The sequence below is a fragment of the Phyllostomus hastatus genome, unplaced genomic scaffold, assembly GCF_019186645.2.
Source record: "Phyllostomus hastatus isolate PE091 unplaced genomic scaffold, TTU_PhHast_1.1 phas_scaffold_78, whole genome shotgun sequence".
Classification (NCBI taxonomy): Eukaryota; Metazoa; Chordata; class Mammalia; order Chiroptera; family Phyllostomidae; genus Phyllostomus; species Phyllostomus hastatus.
The window spans coordinates 116,037,610-116,053,431 of record NW_025334041.1 but is presented as its reverse complement, the minus strand read 5'-3'; the positions used below and the strand labels follow the sequence as shown (position 1 = coordinate 116,053,431).

Genomic DNA, 15,822 nt, shown 5'->3' with positions numbered 1-15,822 from the left:
TGGGAACCTGGCCCGCAACCCAGGCATGTGCCCTGACTGGGAACTGAACCGGCAACTCTTTGGTTTACAGCCCGTGCTCAATCCACTGAGCTACACCAGCCAGGGCAGAAAATATTATTATATAAAACATTCAATAATGGCAAAGAATATTATGTGAGTAATGAGTCTAATTGGTTGTATGATAGTATTAAAAGAAAAATCTTTCAGGTCATTCGTCCCTTCACCCAGGTGTTTATAATTAGTGTGAAGAAAACAGTTAACACATTAGGGCTGAGACTGCCACCCTTAGGTCTGCCGGAAAGACTGGCTGCTGTCTGGGAATTTGAATAATAAACAGCTCCCTACACTGATACAGACTTTCCCTAAATGATAAGAGTGTCTGATTGCACCTAAACTGCTGGTGCAAACAGTATGGTTTATATCAAGCACCTGAATATTCCTTCTAGGGGTCTGGAATTTTGGTATGTCTTAGGCAGAAGGTGCTAACATAATCAGCCCCAACGAAAACCCAAGCACTGAGTTTCCGATGAGTGTCCCTGGGAGACAACATTTCTCCTGTGTTGTCAGAACCTATTGCTGGAGGAATTAAGTGTGTTCTGTGTGAATCCAATGACGGAGGATTCTCGGAAGCTGGTGCCTCATTTCCTCCAGGTTTTGCCCCGTGTGCCTTTTCCTTTTGCTGACATGCTTTGTGTCCTTTTGCTGAAATAAATCATAGCAGTGATTATTGACTATATTCTGAATCCTGTGAGTCATCCTAGCAAATCAAACCTAGAGCTGATCTTGAGTTTGAGGACCTCAAACTCTTGGGCAGTTTAAGATACATATAAATAACAGTGCCTTCTCTCATAAATTTGTATTCTTGTTCATCAAAGATCAGGCATGGATGTGATACATATAAATGACAATATAAGAGAATGATTGACTAAAGGTATGTTGAATGCTATAGAGCATAAATTCTGAAGGAGTTGAGATAAATATAAGTAGGTATATTTCGAGTAGTAGTGAACAAAGAATAAGTATTTAAGCAAAGCTGGGAATGGGCAGGGTGGCTATAACATACACTGAAACACCAATGAAGACATTGTATGGAGAAACTCAATTATTCTTACCAGAATATAGGAATTGAGCTTATCTGATAAGATGAGGAAGAGGGTCTCAAGGATAAAGAAAACTTTTTTTAAGTTTAGTATTCTTTTTATATTATATTATTTATTTATTTTTAGAGAGGGAAGGGAGGGAGATAGAGAGAGAGAAACATCAATGTGCGGTTGCTGGGGGTTATGGCCTGCAACCCAGACATGTGCCCTGACTGGGAATCAAACCTGGGACACTTTGGTTCACAGCCCACGCTCAATCCACTGAGCTACGCCAGCCAGGGCAGAAAACTTTCTGAAATCACGGAAGCTGGTGGAAACCACCCTTGCAAGCAGACAACTCCTTTTATGTATTCCAATATTTACCCTGTACTAACAATCTCCATTACTCCACTTTTCATGTACACTCGAGAAGGTATCTTTGTAAACACACCCTGCCCATCATAAATATAGAAATGTAATACTATACTATACACCCAACTATTTTGTTTAGAGTGATAATTGAATACACCCTCTGATAATCATCTTAGGGCATTCATTTCTACTTTTGTATCAACTGACTCTGCTTATGTTTCCACAGAATCATAAATTTAAAAACCAAGTTGAACAGGTTAAGGAACAATTCATACCCTTACACCTACTGCTATTTCAAAACCATGAACTCATCCACACTTTCACTAGTAATAAGTCATCTATAACTAGAGAATCTCAAACTGGTGTCTTTGTTTTGGTTTGTTTTTAAATTTTGAGTCAATATTAATTAAGCAATAGATTCACATAAAACTCAGAATTCTGGTTTCTCTGGGAATGTTTAAAAAATGTGGCAATAGTAGTCCGCACATTCTTGAAAGGCAAATATCAGCTGGAGCTGAGTAACAGCTCTTCCATCCTATACAGGGATGCTATTCTTCAGTTTCTGGGTTTCCATCATTCATATCATATGCGGATTTTGGAATTTCACACTCACACATGGAACTAATATGCTATATGCCTGACCACTGTTGCTAGCTGCTATTTGAGCTTTTTGGGCCACTGCAACAGACTATAAATTTGATCTCATTCTCTATTATGATCCAGGTACCTTACTCATTGCCAGTCATGTTGTCCATGCTTAATACCTATTTGTTGAACAAGTGAATCAATAATAAGTACCACAATGTGGACTCAGTACAGGGAAATGGTTAATTGCCTGCAATTATGTCTTTGCTTATTAACACAGATAATAGGATAATAATCACCTAACTGTTACTCTACTCCTCCTATCCCTTGCCTTCAGCTATGTCTTTTAAATTTTTTAAATTTATTTTTAGAGCAAGGGGAAAGAAGAGAGAAAGAGAGGGAGAGAAATATCCATCATTTGCCTCTACACACCCACAGCTGGGGACCTGGACCACAACCCAGGCATGTACCCTGAATGGGAATCACACTGGTGAACTTTTGGTTCAAAAGGCTGACAGTCAATCCACTGAGCAACACCAGCCAGGGCTAACAGTGCCTTTTCATTTGTTTCCCTTTTAAGTTTTCTGCCTTTTTCAGAATCAGTCAGTTCCTCTGTTGGTTCTAGGTGTGCCATTTTATTGTACTTTTCTTTTTAATTTAAAAAAGGACTCTAATATCTGTCATTACTCCCTACTTCAAATAATCCAACATCTTTCAAGCTGGAGAGGAGTAGAGCTAAAATATCCAGGAAAAAAAAACAAACAAACCTGGTGGCAGTCACTTTGTAAATAGATTAATGGGTTAAAGTGATAAAGTGACCGAATGTCCTGGATTAGTTGGCACAGTACTCAGCTCCTCCTTTTTGTTCTGGTGAAACTGGCCCAGATTTCATTCAAGATTAAGTGTTCTCCAAGTTTTCACCATCTGAAAACTGGGAGGCTGTCAAACTCTAGGTTAAATGGCTGAGAAGGTTAGGATCTTCATACCAGACGGAGTATAAGGCCAGGGTAACATCCTTTGGACAAATCCAGGAAGAGATTAATTCATAAAATGGATGTGACCGGCAAGTAATTTCAAGAAGCAGAACATGTGTTGAGGTTACTAAAAATTGAGATCCCAGTAAAGTCTGAATTCTGGAATGGCTTTGTAGGTGTATGAGACAAAGCAAAATTTATTGAACCCTCTTACAGGTATTATGCTGGAGGTTTTAGATGTATTCTTTCATTTTGTAATTTAATTCTTATTCCGCCCATTTTACAAAGGCGTTAACTAGTTTAAAAACTTGTTCTATATCACACAACTAATTAGTGACAGGAGTAGAATACCAACCCAAGTCTTTCTGACTCTTAACCTGTGTTGTTACCATACCCCCACCCCACCCCACCCCACAAAATGGGCAAGGTACAGAAAAGTACAGTCAATATTAAGCACAACTGGATATCAGAGAGTTAGAAAGTGGGAAGCCAGAAGCCAGAAACTCAACACATGGATGACCAGAAATGAAAGGTAACTCCTCCTCCAGGGGCTAAAAACGTATTTCATGTTTAATAAAACATAAAGAGAATACATAAAAATGTTTTTCTCTGAAAGGCTAGATTTTTCCTTTAAGACCCTGAAGTATGTGTATTTAACTAATATGTGATGTTGGGCAAGTAACAGACTGTTAGAACTTCCGATTCTCTATTTAAAAAAATGCAGATAATGCTTAACTCAAATAGTGATGATTGAATAACACAGTAAAAGTTAAACGGCTTAGCTCAGAACGTGGTTCAATGTTAGTGCCAGTAGTCACCATCATCGCTGTTGTTCTCTCCTTAAACTTAAGTATGTTAATTTACCTCGTGATTAAAATGTGGTCTTTATAATTCAGCAAAATGGTTGAGCATTGATTTCCCAGATGAGTCATCCATCCTTAGCTCCAGTCTGAATTTGAGGTAAAAAGAAATTCGACGCATAATCGCTGTGGCAGATTACTTTCAAAGATGCCACGATAATTCCATTTACAAAAAGGGATATATATATATATATATATATATATATATATATATATACACATATATATACACATGCATACATATACATATATATATATACATGCATACATACACACACATATCCTTTTACAATGTGACTTTGCCACTCCTCCATCAACATGTAGAATTTATTTTCCCATCCTTTACATTGTAGTTGGCCTTGTGACTTACTCTGACAAAAAAAAATGCAACGGAAATGACATTGTGCAATTATGGAGTTTAGGTTTCAAGAGGCCTTGCAGCTTCCACTCATACTGTTGTAGAGGCCAGATTCAATGTAAAGAACTATGGAACACCCTGCTGAAGATATGTGCCCCAGCCAGCAGCCACCACCAGCATCTGGACATGTGAGTGAGGACAGCTTGCCCTCTCAGCCCCAGTCAAGCCATCAGATGATTGCATCCCTGTGAATGTCCCGAGGCAATGCCAGCAGAGGAACTACCCAGTTGAATCCATCCCAAGTTGCTGACTCATAAAATTGTGAGTAAATAAATAGTTGTTTTCTTAAGTCAGTGAGTTTGAAGTGGTCTATTACACAGCAACATATTTCTATAATAATTACCATGTTTGAATTATTTTTCAAAGTATTAATCTTTATTAAATGAGTACCATAATCAAGGCTCAGGCTAGGTGCAGAAAGTGAGCCACTTCCTTGAAGTAAGTTTATAATTTATAACAGGAGGTAATGAAGTACTTAAATAACTATCACATAAGGCAATATATGAGAAGAGCCATAGAATTACACAACTGTATCATCATAAGAATTTTTAAAATCGGATCATTTCTGCCCCAGCTACTGTGGCTCAGTGGACTGAGCACCAGACTGAGAACCAAAAGGTCACTTGTTTGATTCCCAAGCAGGGCACATGGCTGAGTTGTGGGCCAAGTCCCCAGATGGGGGCGTGTGAAAGGCAAATGATGGGTGTTTCTCTTTCTCCCTCCCATCCCCTCTCTCTAAAATAAAGAAATAAAATCCTTTTTAAAAAAGGATCATTTCTGCTGGAGGTGATAAGGGAAGGATTAATCAAGAAAACATCACAGTTAAGCCCTAAAAAATTTTTGACAATGAAGGTAGCAGGAGAAGCAAAGGAAAGAAAAATGACCTGAGGATACTTGTGGTCCTGGGAAATAGTAAAGAATGCTCAGAATTTTACCAGTAGTTCCTTTTAGGTGAATTACAGTGTGAATTTAGTTGAATTATATACCATATATATATACAGCTGTGGGAGAGCCATTCTTCATTGAACAAATATCAAGCAGCAACTTCATTCCAGGCATTACTGCCTACTATGTTTTTTAAAATGTTTTACTTGTCAATTGATTTTAATTAATTTATTGATTGATTAATTTGAGAAAAAGAGGGAAAGACTGATTTTGTTGTTGTATGTGCCCTGACTGGGGATGAATCCACAATCTTGGCATATGAGGGCAATGCTCTAACCAATTGAGTTCCTGGCCAGGGCCACTACTCTTTTTTTATGTAATAGACATAGAGGCTAAAACAGATGTAGAAGCTGAGTTACAGGTCCAAGATCACAGAAAGTGGTGGAGCAGGGATTTGAATGCATCCAGTCTAACTCCAAAACCACTCTATTATTGGACCATCTCTTGGCCAAGTTAAAAAGTTACAGTAGTCCCTGGCTGGTGTGGGTTAGTGGATTGAGTGCGGGCCTGTGAACCAAAGGGCCGGGGGTTTGATTCCCAGTCAGGGCAGGTCCCCAGTAGGGGGCGCGCGAGAGGCAACCACACCTTGATGTTTCTCTCCCACTTTTTCCATTCCCCTCTCAAAAAAAATAAACAAAATCTTACAGTAGTTACTTAAGATGAAAGAAAAAACTGGCACCAAACTAAAATAAACTGTGGTAAATTCATATAATGGAACACAGAAGTGAAAATAAATGTGCTATAGCTATACAAATCAACAAGAAAGGCCCTGGCCAGTGGATTGGAGCATTGTTCCATAAACCAAAAGGTTCCAGGTTCGATTCTCAGGGCACATGCTTAGGTTTCGGGTTCGATCCCAGTTGAGGCACACATGGGAGGCAATCGATGTTTGTTTCTTTCTCTCTCTCTCTCCCTTCCGCTCTCTCAAAAAAAAAAAAAACAACCAAACAATGGACAAAATGTCCTTGCTTGAGGATAAAAAAAATCAACAAAGAGGAATCTCAAACACTTAAATATTGAGCAGTAAAAGTTAATTAAGAAGAATACAGGCAGTATGATTACACTGGTGGCAAAACCAGGCAAAACTATGCAATATATTGTTTAGAGGTAACTACACACATATATGCAAAACTAAAATGAAAGGCAAAGGGATGAGTACAAAAATCAGGACAGTGGCTTTCTGTAGAAGGGGAGAAAGTCTGAAATTAGGGAGAGCCTCACAGAGTGCTTCAAGAACCTGGTTACATTAGTTTTTCATAAACTGGATGTTGTTTGTTTTATTGTTTTTCTTTAAATTATACATATAAATTATATACTTCTTGCTTACATGATATATGTGTAAATATAATAGATTTTACACAAGAACAAAAAGTACTGTGGAGCTCAAAAGAGGGAAGTCAGCAATTGAAATGAATCAAGATGTTAAGGAAGGCCTTTCAGCATGAACTAGAGTAAGCACAGAGGCAAGAACAAAGAGGGAGAGAGAAGTAGGAGGGAAACAGGGAGCAAGTCATGTTTGCAGAAGCCTATACTTGTAGAGTAGTAGAGAAACAAAAATTAGAGAAATAGGCTAAATAGTTAATTTATTAGTTTACATTATAAAGTGACCAGACTAGGAACCTGGCATCTTCAGAGACCTCGATGAAGTGAACCATATAGGCCTGCTCTTTAACTACCTTCTATCCCAGTGTTTTCATCCAAGATTCCAGTTACTAGGAGGGTACGATTGACCCAATATTCCATCTCTGTAATCTCGGAGGTGGGTTTTTGTGCTGGCAGCAGAAGTGAATAGGCAGATCCCTAAAGGAAGGGACATACAGATTAAGGCGGGGGCGGGGGAGTGTCAGGGAATACCCAGTGGGGATTCCTCAGTAAATTATGGGACGATTACTGTGTAATCGATTACTGTGTGATTACCTTAAAAATTCCCTTCTTCAAATAAATTAATTCTTCATCTAAACATAGTAATTCAGTTGAACCTCTGGAATCGTTGACTTCATCCCATTGAGTTAATATTCTCGTTTTGGTGACCTTAAAATTTGTCCGTCTCTACTACTGCTTCCCTCTTAGATAATTCCTAGATTGGTACCCATTGCTTCTGAGCTAGAACGCAGAGTAATTATCCTATGCGAAAGACGGGCAGAAAATACTGAAACAAATACTCATAAGAAAACGACGACACTAAAAGATAGAAACCCTGCAAACAAGCCGACGGTCCCCAAACTGCAGCCTCGTATTTCGGTGAATTGGTGAACAATATTCCCTGCTACGGGGCTCCCAGGAACAGTGCATGACGTAGAGCCGAACTGCACTTTGGGAATCGTAGTTCCTCGGGAAAGGTACGGAGGGCGGACGCCGCACACGCGCAGTAGGAGCTTAGGTCAACAAAGACGGCGGCGTGCGCGCGCGCCGGAGAAAGACTCGGGGGAAGCGTGCGCGCGCGGCCACCACTCTGAGCTACTAGAGGCGGCTAAGAGGACCAAGAGAGGGAGGGGCAGAAGCCGCCGACCTCAGCCTGAGAAGAAGGGACAGTGCTAGTGCCAGCAGGAAGAGAAAGGGGCGGGGCCGGCGAGCTGTGAGTCGAGGTGCGGAGCTCTTGGGACCGGCCGGAGCGCGGGGGTCTGTGGCCTTCGCCGTCCCAGTGGCCGCTGCCGTCACTTCGTCGCCGTCGATCTGCGGGAGGCGGGTTATGGCGGCGGCGGCAGTGGGAGCTGTGAATGAATTCTCCAGGTGGACGCGGGAAGAAGAAAGGCTCCGGCGGCCCCAGCAGCCCGGTGCCTCCCAGGCCCCCGCCCCCTTGCCTGGCCCCCGCCCGCCCTGCCCGTCCCGCCCCCAGGCCGGCTCCTCCGCCGGAGTCGCCGCATAAGCGGAACCTGTACTACTTCTCCTACCCGCTGTTCGCAGGCTTCGCGCTGCTGCGTTTAGCCGCCTTCCACCTGGGGCTCCTCTTCGTGTGGCTCTGCCAGCGCTTCTCCCGCGCCCTCATGGCCGCCAAGAGGAGCTCCCCAGCCGCGCCGGCCTCGGCCTCACCGCCGGCGCCAGTGCCGGGCGGAGAGGCCGAGCGCGTCCGAGCTTTCCACAAACAGGCCTTCGAGTACATCTCCATTGCCCTGCGCATCGATGAGGACGAGAAAGGTAACTGGAGGCCGGGCGGGGGGAAGGGGTGGTGGCGCCGGGAAGAAAGCGGTAGGGTCGCCGAGGGAGGGCAACACCTGCGCCCCTTTCCTGCGCGAGCCGGCGGTGCACCCCTGGAAATTGATCCTCCCCGCGAGATTGCTTCCCTGCAGTCAGACCTTCATCCTCTGCGTTTCTCAGTTAAAACCTCTCCCCTTTCAGGGCTGCCTAGTTGTCGACTTTGTTTCACACACCAGCCTTCCCTTACTCTTCTTATACCAGACGTGCTGGTAACAGTGACAGTTGTCCTAGAGTGACCACACGGATCCCTTCTGTAAACAGTGTGTGGCTTCCTCTGAGCCAGGTTTCCAAAAAAGGTTTTGATAGCGAAGGAGCTGTGACTTGTTAAAGGCCCCTAATGAAAGCAGGGTACTGTAGTGTCAGGAAAAAAAAGAACACACAGTGACTTAATTTTGAAAGGGACAGCTGCATATGATTACAGCTGAATTTGCATTTTTAAAGTTTCATGGCAGTCACTTTAGCAATATAATAACTCTTGAGTATTTTTCAGTAAAGTTCTATTTTAGCCTAAAACTTTTGTCCCTGGTTAATTTGGTTTTATCTGGATTAGTATTTCAAGGCAGCCTCTTAGTTACTAAATCGAAATGCTAAATGAGTGCATAGGCTAATTTTATATATATCATTTTACAATAAAACTTAAAGATTTATGTTTCTGAACAAAGCAAGGATACTCCGTACTTCAAATTTCTTTTAAGATAATGTATGTTGATCCATGTGCCAGGCACTGTGCTCTTAGCTTTCCTTGTGTTTTGTATTTAATCCCATCAACTACCCAGTGAGGTGAAGGTACTATTAAGTGTCCACATTTTACAGATGAAAAACCTAAGGCTCAAAAGATTAAAGCAGGCCATGCCAAACCTGGGCTAATTGGTAATGAAACTTTTTTATGGAAGATGATAAGTAGAGTCTTGTAACATTTTGAAAGTCCCTCCTTCCGTCTTCAAATCCAGTGTGCTGAGATCTTTTCCCTCTACCACCTGAATTAAGTACTCACTTTCATTGTTCTTTTTTTTTAAGCAAACTGCTCTTAATTTGTAGTCTATCTCTCCACTACCAACCCCAGAAACTTTTATTTTTACTTTTTAATTTTATCAAACTGTTACAGTATTTTTTAAAGATTTTTAATTTATTTTTAGAGAGGGGAAGGGAGGGGAAAAGGGAGAGAAACATCAACATGTGGTTGCCTCTCACGTGACCCCCACTGAGGACCAGGCCCACAACCCAGGCATGTGCCCTGACTGGGAATGGAACTGGTGAGCCTTTGGTTCACAGCCCATGCTCAATTCACTGAGCTACACCAGCCAGGGCCAGAAACTGTTTTAGATTTAGTTTTATTGAAACCAATTTCCTTTGTGGGGCTCAGGAGTGAGAAGTAGGAGGTGTTCACGGTTTTGGAACATAAAGACAGAGTGAAGGTTAAAGTTCAAAGAAGGACAGACATTTAAGGAAAGAAGGGCATGTATTTGTGGAAGGAAGTGTTTTGTTAGCTGCTTCATTCTTCACCACCTTTTAGGATCATTCAAAGATCTCTTGGGGAGGATGAAGGGTACTATCATTCTTTCCTGGAGATGTAATGTTTCACTGTAGGACCCTATTTTTAATAGGGTCCTTTGAAGTTTACTCATCTAGGTCAAAGATGTTTAAAATAGAGGGAATATGTTTAAGGGTAGATTAATTGTTGTATTTAAGAAGAGAGTGCCAGAAAATACAAAGAAATTTTAGTTAACACTGGATGATGGGAGTTTGAAGGTATGGCCAGAGGACTGGTCAAGGGAAACCTAGGTATGAAAAACTGAAAAAGACCCTAGGCTCTTAGATTTAAAGAGAGATCAGTTCCATATGAGATATAAGTGACAGGTAGAATTGAGACCTTCGGTTTCATGCTGGTGACTTAACTTTGAGTATTACACATATGTCTGTATCTATTGTATTTAAATCATATTAAATAATTTTTTAAGTATAAATGCTTTTAGCAATCCAGGTACATCATATTTCACCCTCTTTCTGCTGATAATTCAAAGGTTTTTGTTTCATGCTTCAGTTTCTAAAGTGGACATCAGAATATGACTGATGCATCATATGCTAAAATAAATTAGTTCAAACTGAAACAAATTATTCATTTTCCTTTAAAAATGAAGTAAAACTGAATTTATATTGCCATAGTCCTTTTTTACCTAGTTTTTCCTGTACATAGTAAAAATTTTTGTACTGGATTGGCCAAAAAGTTCGTTTAGTTTTTTTGTATGATAACTCGAGTAGTGCTTAGTTGTCTGTAACTTCATTTGAAGCAGTTTTATTGGATTGTATTGTGACAGCTGTCACATTAGCTGCAGTAAAAAAAACTTACAAAATTTGGTGACTTTTTGTGCAGCCATTTTACTATTGAAGATGGAAGAAGATATGTAACATTTTTGGTGTACTGTGTTTTATCATTTCAAGGAAGGTAAAAAAGCAAAAAAAGATTGTGCAGTGTATGAAGAAGGTACTGTGACTGATCGAACGTGTCAAAAGTGGTTTGTGAAGTTAATTGGTACTCTTGACATTTTGGTCAAATAACTCTTTGCTGTGGGCTGTCTTATGCATTGGAAGATGGTTAGCAGCACCCCAGGCCTCTACCCACTAGAAGCCAGTAGTGGGAGATAGCCAAGATACTCAACATACCCAAATCAATAAAGTTATTGGTGAAAATGAAAAATGTGTCTTTTATTTTACAGAAAAGGTGTAACAAACTCTTTGGCCAACCCAGTACTTTAGCCTTAATCCAGTAGTAGTAAGAAGAGTTCACATTTGAAGTCTGTTTGCCTCTCAGTCAGCCTAGATAACATAAAACTTAATCTCAAGAGAATTTCATTCTCCCTCTTTCCCACAGCATTAAAATATATATGAACAAATAGAAATGAGTTGGATATGCAGTCTTGAAAGCTTTCCTAACTTGCTGATAAGCCATTAAGGGGCTTATGTTGCCATGCACTGCCATACCCCTTAGCAACCTGACTTATCTTCCAAGTGTACTGAGAGCCACTTTATTTCATCAGGTCAAGTGGGTTATTTCAGACTGTAGTGGAGTTCACTGAAACATTTGGTGCCTTGAAATAAAGACCAAATTAAATCTTATTTTTATAAAGTAGTGTATGAATGTGGTTAATATAGTGACTATGTTTATTTTGAACTCCATTCTTCTGGCATATCAGCTTTGACACTGAATTTGAATAAAGGCCTAAGTTTGACACCAAAATAATTTTTTAAGATTATTTATTTATTTTCAGAGAGAGGGAAAGGAGGGAGAAAGACAGGGAGAGAAACATATATGCGTGAGAGAAACATTGATTGGTAGCCTCTGGCCTGTAATCCAGGCATATGCCTTGACCCGGGAATCGAACTGGCCACCTTTCGCTTTCTGGGTCTGTGCCCAAACCACTGATTGGGGCTGAAAACAAACTGCGTTAAATGGAGAAGTACAGCAAATTCTGTTTACCTAATATGGCACTTTATGAGGTCTATACATTAAAGCAAACGTTTATTGGATGCCAGTTAATTTGCAGAGCTCTCTGCATTCTAAATGTTACATGAGAAAAACATTTCCTCTTCAATGAGATGTGTTAAGACAACACTTGTTATGTGATGAATAAATATGTATATACTTTTTTTATTTTTATTTTTTTTAAAGATTTTATTCATCCATTTTTAGAGCAGGAAGGGAGGGGGAGAGAGAGAGAGAGAAACATCAATCTGCAGTCGCTGGGGGCCGTGGCCTGCAACCCAGGCATGTGCCCTGACTGGGAATCGAACCTGCGACACTTTGGTTCGCAGCCCGCGCTCAATCTACTGAGCTATGCCAGCTAGGGTGTGTATATACTTTTATGTATATTATATATCCCTCATTTTTTCAAGGAATTAAATAGTCTTGTGGATATTTTCTTAAATTGTTGAACATCCTTGGCAAACTGATAGCCTGTCAAATCTATTATACATGTAGAGAAACTAAAATTTAAAGAGTGAGCTTAGCCATAGAAGAACAGAGTTTAGGTGAACAGACTCATAATTTTATACGTTTTGTTTTATACTAAACAGGTTCTGTTTTTGCAATGCTAACTACTAAGCCCCTTGGATACTTGGAAGAAAGGGGGAGGTTGTAAGAGTGGTGTTTTGGATTAACCAGAACATGACTTAACATGCTTTACGTGGCTCCTGCAGGGAGACAAGCCTGAGATTGCCTGGATAACACAGTGGTGCAGGTTGGTAGGTGTGTTTCAACTATATAGGACTTGACAGTAAGGGCCCAAAGTGTTGTATCAAAGAGGGAGCACCAGTTTCTCAGGATGTTGTAGGACTGAAGAATCTAGCATCAAGGACAGAACTTGTCTAACTAAAATCTTTTTTTCTGTCTATTCCTAGTCCATATTAAAATATCAGGTTTTATTAAAAATAAATTCCCATATAATTTTGTGTTTCCTTATAATCCAACCTTGGGCTTTATTTAAAATGCACACGAAATATGTGCTTATCCACATTTATTTCCAGAAGGGGAAAATAGAGAATAGTAACCAGATTCAATATACTTTCTTTTACTTCTAAAAACTACTAGACACCATTTGGAAAAGATTGATTTCAGACAGTTTTCCTGGGCCCAGTGATTCTGCTTGTAAAGTTTCCATGATAAGAACAAGGAAATAATTTTGATGGATATTCAGATAATATCATATATTTCCCAGAGAACACCATTAAATTTTATTAAATACACAGTAAACATTTCACATTTTCAGAATATTTATTTGTATTTGCACTAAACCGACAAAAAGGCAGCCAATGTTAGGAACTTTATCCTTTGTTCTAGTCTTAGCTTTTTAAAAAAATTGTTTTATTGATTATGTTGTTATAATTGTCCCAGTTTTTCCCCCTTTACCTCCCTTCACCTAACACCCCACTCCTTTAGGTAATCCCGAAACCATTATTTCATAAGGCATATGTTTAAGTTCTTTGGTGACTCTATTTCCAATACCGTACTTTACATACCCATCGCTATTCTGTAACTACTTATTTGTACTTCTTAATCCCCTCACCTCTTCACCCATTCCCTCACATCCCTCTCCCATCTGGCAACCATCAAAGCCCTCTCTGTATCAATGAGTCTGTCTCTGTTCTTCTTGTTTGCTTACATTGTTTTTTAGATTGAATTATTGATAAATATATATTTATTGCCATTTTATTCTTTATAGTTTTGATCTTTTTCTTAAGTCCCTTTAACATTTCATATACTAATGGTTTGTTGATGATGAACTTCTATAGTTTTTTCTTGTCTGGGAAGCTCTTTATCTGCCCTTCCATTCTAAATGATATCTTTGCTGGTAAAGCAATCTTGGCTGTAGGTTACTTTTTTTTTTTTAAGATTATTTATTTATTTATTTTTAGAGAGGGAAGGGAGGGAGAAAGAGAGAGCATCAATGTGCAGTCACTGGGGGCTGTGGCCTGCAACCCAGGCATGTGCCCTGACTGGGAATCGAACCTGCGATACTTCTGTTCACAGCCCATGCTCAATCTACTGAGCTACGCCAGCCAGGGCTGTAGGTTACTCTTTTCATGACTGTGAATATTTCTTGCCAATGCTTTCTAGCCTGGCAAAGTTTCTTTTGCGAAGTCAGCTGACAGTCTTATGGGAACTCACCTGTAGGTAACTAGATGCTTTTCCCTTGCTGCTTTTTTTTTTTTTAAAGATTTTATTTATTTATTTATTTTTTAGAGAGGGAAGGGAGAGAGAGAGGGAGAGAGAAACATCAATGTGCGGTTGCTGGGGGTTATGGCCTGCAACCCAGGCATGTACCCTAGCTGGAAATCGAACCTGCGACACTTTGGTTCGCAGCCCATGCTTAATCCACTGAGCTATGTCAGCCAGGGCTTCCCTTGCTGCTTTTAAGATTCTCTCTTTATCTTGAACTTTTGGGATTTTAGTTATGATGTGTCTTGGAGTGGGCTTCTTTGCAGCCATCTTTTTTGAGACTCTCTGTACTCCCTGGATATATATGTCTATTTCTTTCACAAAATTAGGGAAGGTATCTTTCATTATATTTTGAAATAGGATTTTAATTTCTTGCTCTTTCTCTTTTCCTTCTGGTACCCCTATGATGCAAATGTTAGACCACTTGAAGTTGACCCAGAGACCTGCTTATACTATCCTCTGTTTTTTTGGATTCTTTTTCTTCTTATTCTGATTGGGTTTTTTTTTTCTTTCTTTCTTGTATTCCAAATTATTGATTTGATTCTCGGCTTCATCCACTTTATTGTTGTTTCCCTCTAAGGTTTTTTGTTTTTTTTTTTTCCCCCTATTAGTGTATCCTTCATTCCTGACTGGATCTTTTTTATGCTGCTGAAGTCCTCACTAAGTTCCTTGAGCATCCTTATAACCAGTGTTTTGAACTCTACACCTGATAGATTACTCATCTCTCTTGTTTCATTCTTTTTCCAGAGTTTTGATCTGTTCTTTCATCCCAGCCATGTTTCTTTCTCCCTCATTTTGGCAGCCTCCCTGTGTTTGTTCCTATGTATTAGGAAGAGCTGCTGTGACTCCCTGTCTTGGTAGCATGGCCTAATGTAGTACGTGTCTTGTAGGGTCCAGTGACACAGCCTCCCCTATCACCCAAGCTGGGTACTCGAAGTGTGCCCTTTGTGTGGACTGAGTACACTCTTCTCTTATAGGTGAGCTTTGATTGCTCTTGACAGGTCAATAGGAGGGATTTACCCAGTCATCTCCAAGGATTGGCTGTGACAATTTACCACCAACCTTCACCCTCTGTGGAGGAACAGGTGTGCAGGGCAGGGTGGAGGTAATCCAATGTGGTCTGTAGCTATCCACTGGGTGTTCAGGCCCTGTGGTTTCCCGGTTGGTGCAGGCCATGGTTGGCTCCCACCTGTGTTCTGCCTGGAGCCACCTTGCCTGAACTCTAAAGCAATTTGAGATGCTCATTCCTTGTGCTGGGCTTGGAGATTCCTAGGAGAAGCCAAACTATGAATCTAGGCTGGCTGCTGCTAATGTTATATCTGGGGTCACTTAGCCAGAGGTATGGGAACTGGGGGCTGAGTGAGATCAGTTGTCCCTTGTTTGAGATGATTTAGGAAGTTGTGAAGAATGAGCTAAGTTCATCCACTCATATGGAGGAGTCTCTGTTAACAGGTTTGGTGGGCCCCTAAATAGGGTGACAAGGAGTCTTAGGGATCTCCAGGATCGAACAAACAGCGTTACACAGGTTGATGGAGTCTCAGATATGGCACCAGTCTGCCAGCTCTGTGGCTCTGTTGGGGGAGGGTTCAAAAAAGGGACAGTGGCCTTTCTGTCTGTGAGAAAGCTGTCCCCCAGCTCTCACCTTGATGCCAGACCCCTCACTTCCTCCCAGTATGCTACT

General features: G+C 40.6%; 1 protein-coding gene across 5 annotated transcripts in view; it reads left to right on the top strand.

Moving 5' to 3' along the window:
- The first annotated feature begins 7,617 nt into the window (after window positions 1-7,617).
- Window positions 7,618-15,822, top strand: part of SPAST (spastin) — a 60,834-nt gene continuing 52,629 nt past the window's right edge. For all 5 annotated transcript variants that reach the window (XM_045828097.1, XM_045828095.1, XM_045828096.1 and 2 more), the window contains exon 1: window positions 7,618-8,368. In XM_045828097.1, coding sequence (XP_045684053.1) covers window positions 7,951-8,368 — 418 coding nt within the window. In that variant the 5' untranslated portion in view covers window positions 7,618-7,950. The remainder of the gene's footprint in view (window positions 8,369-15,822) is intronic.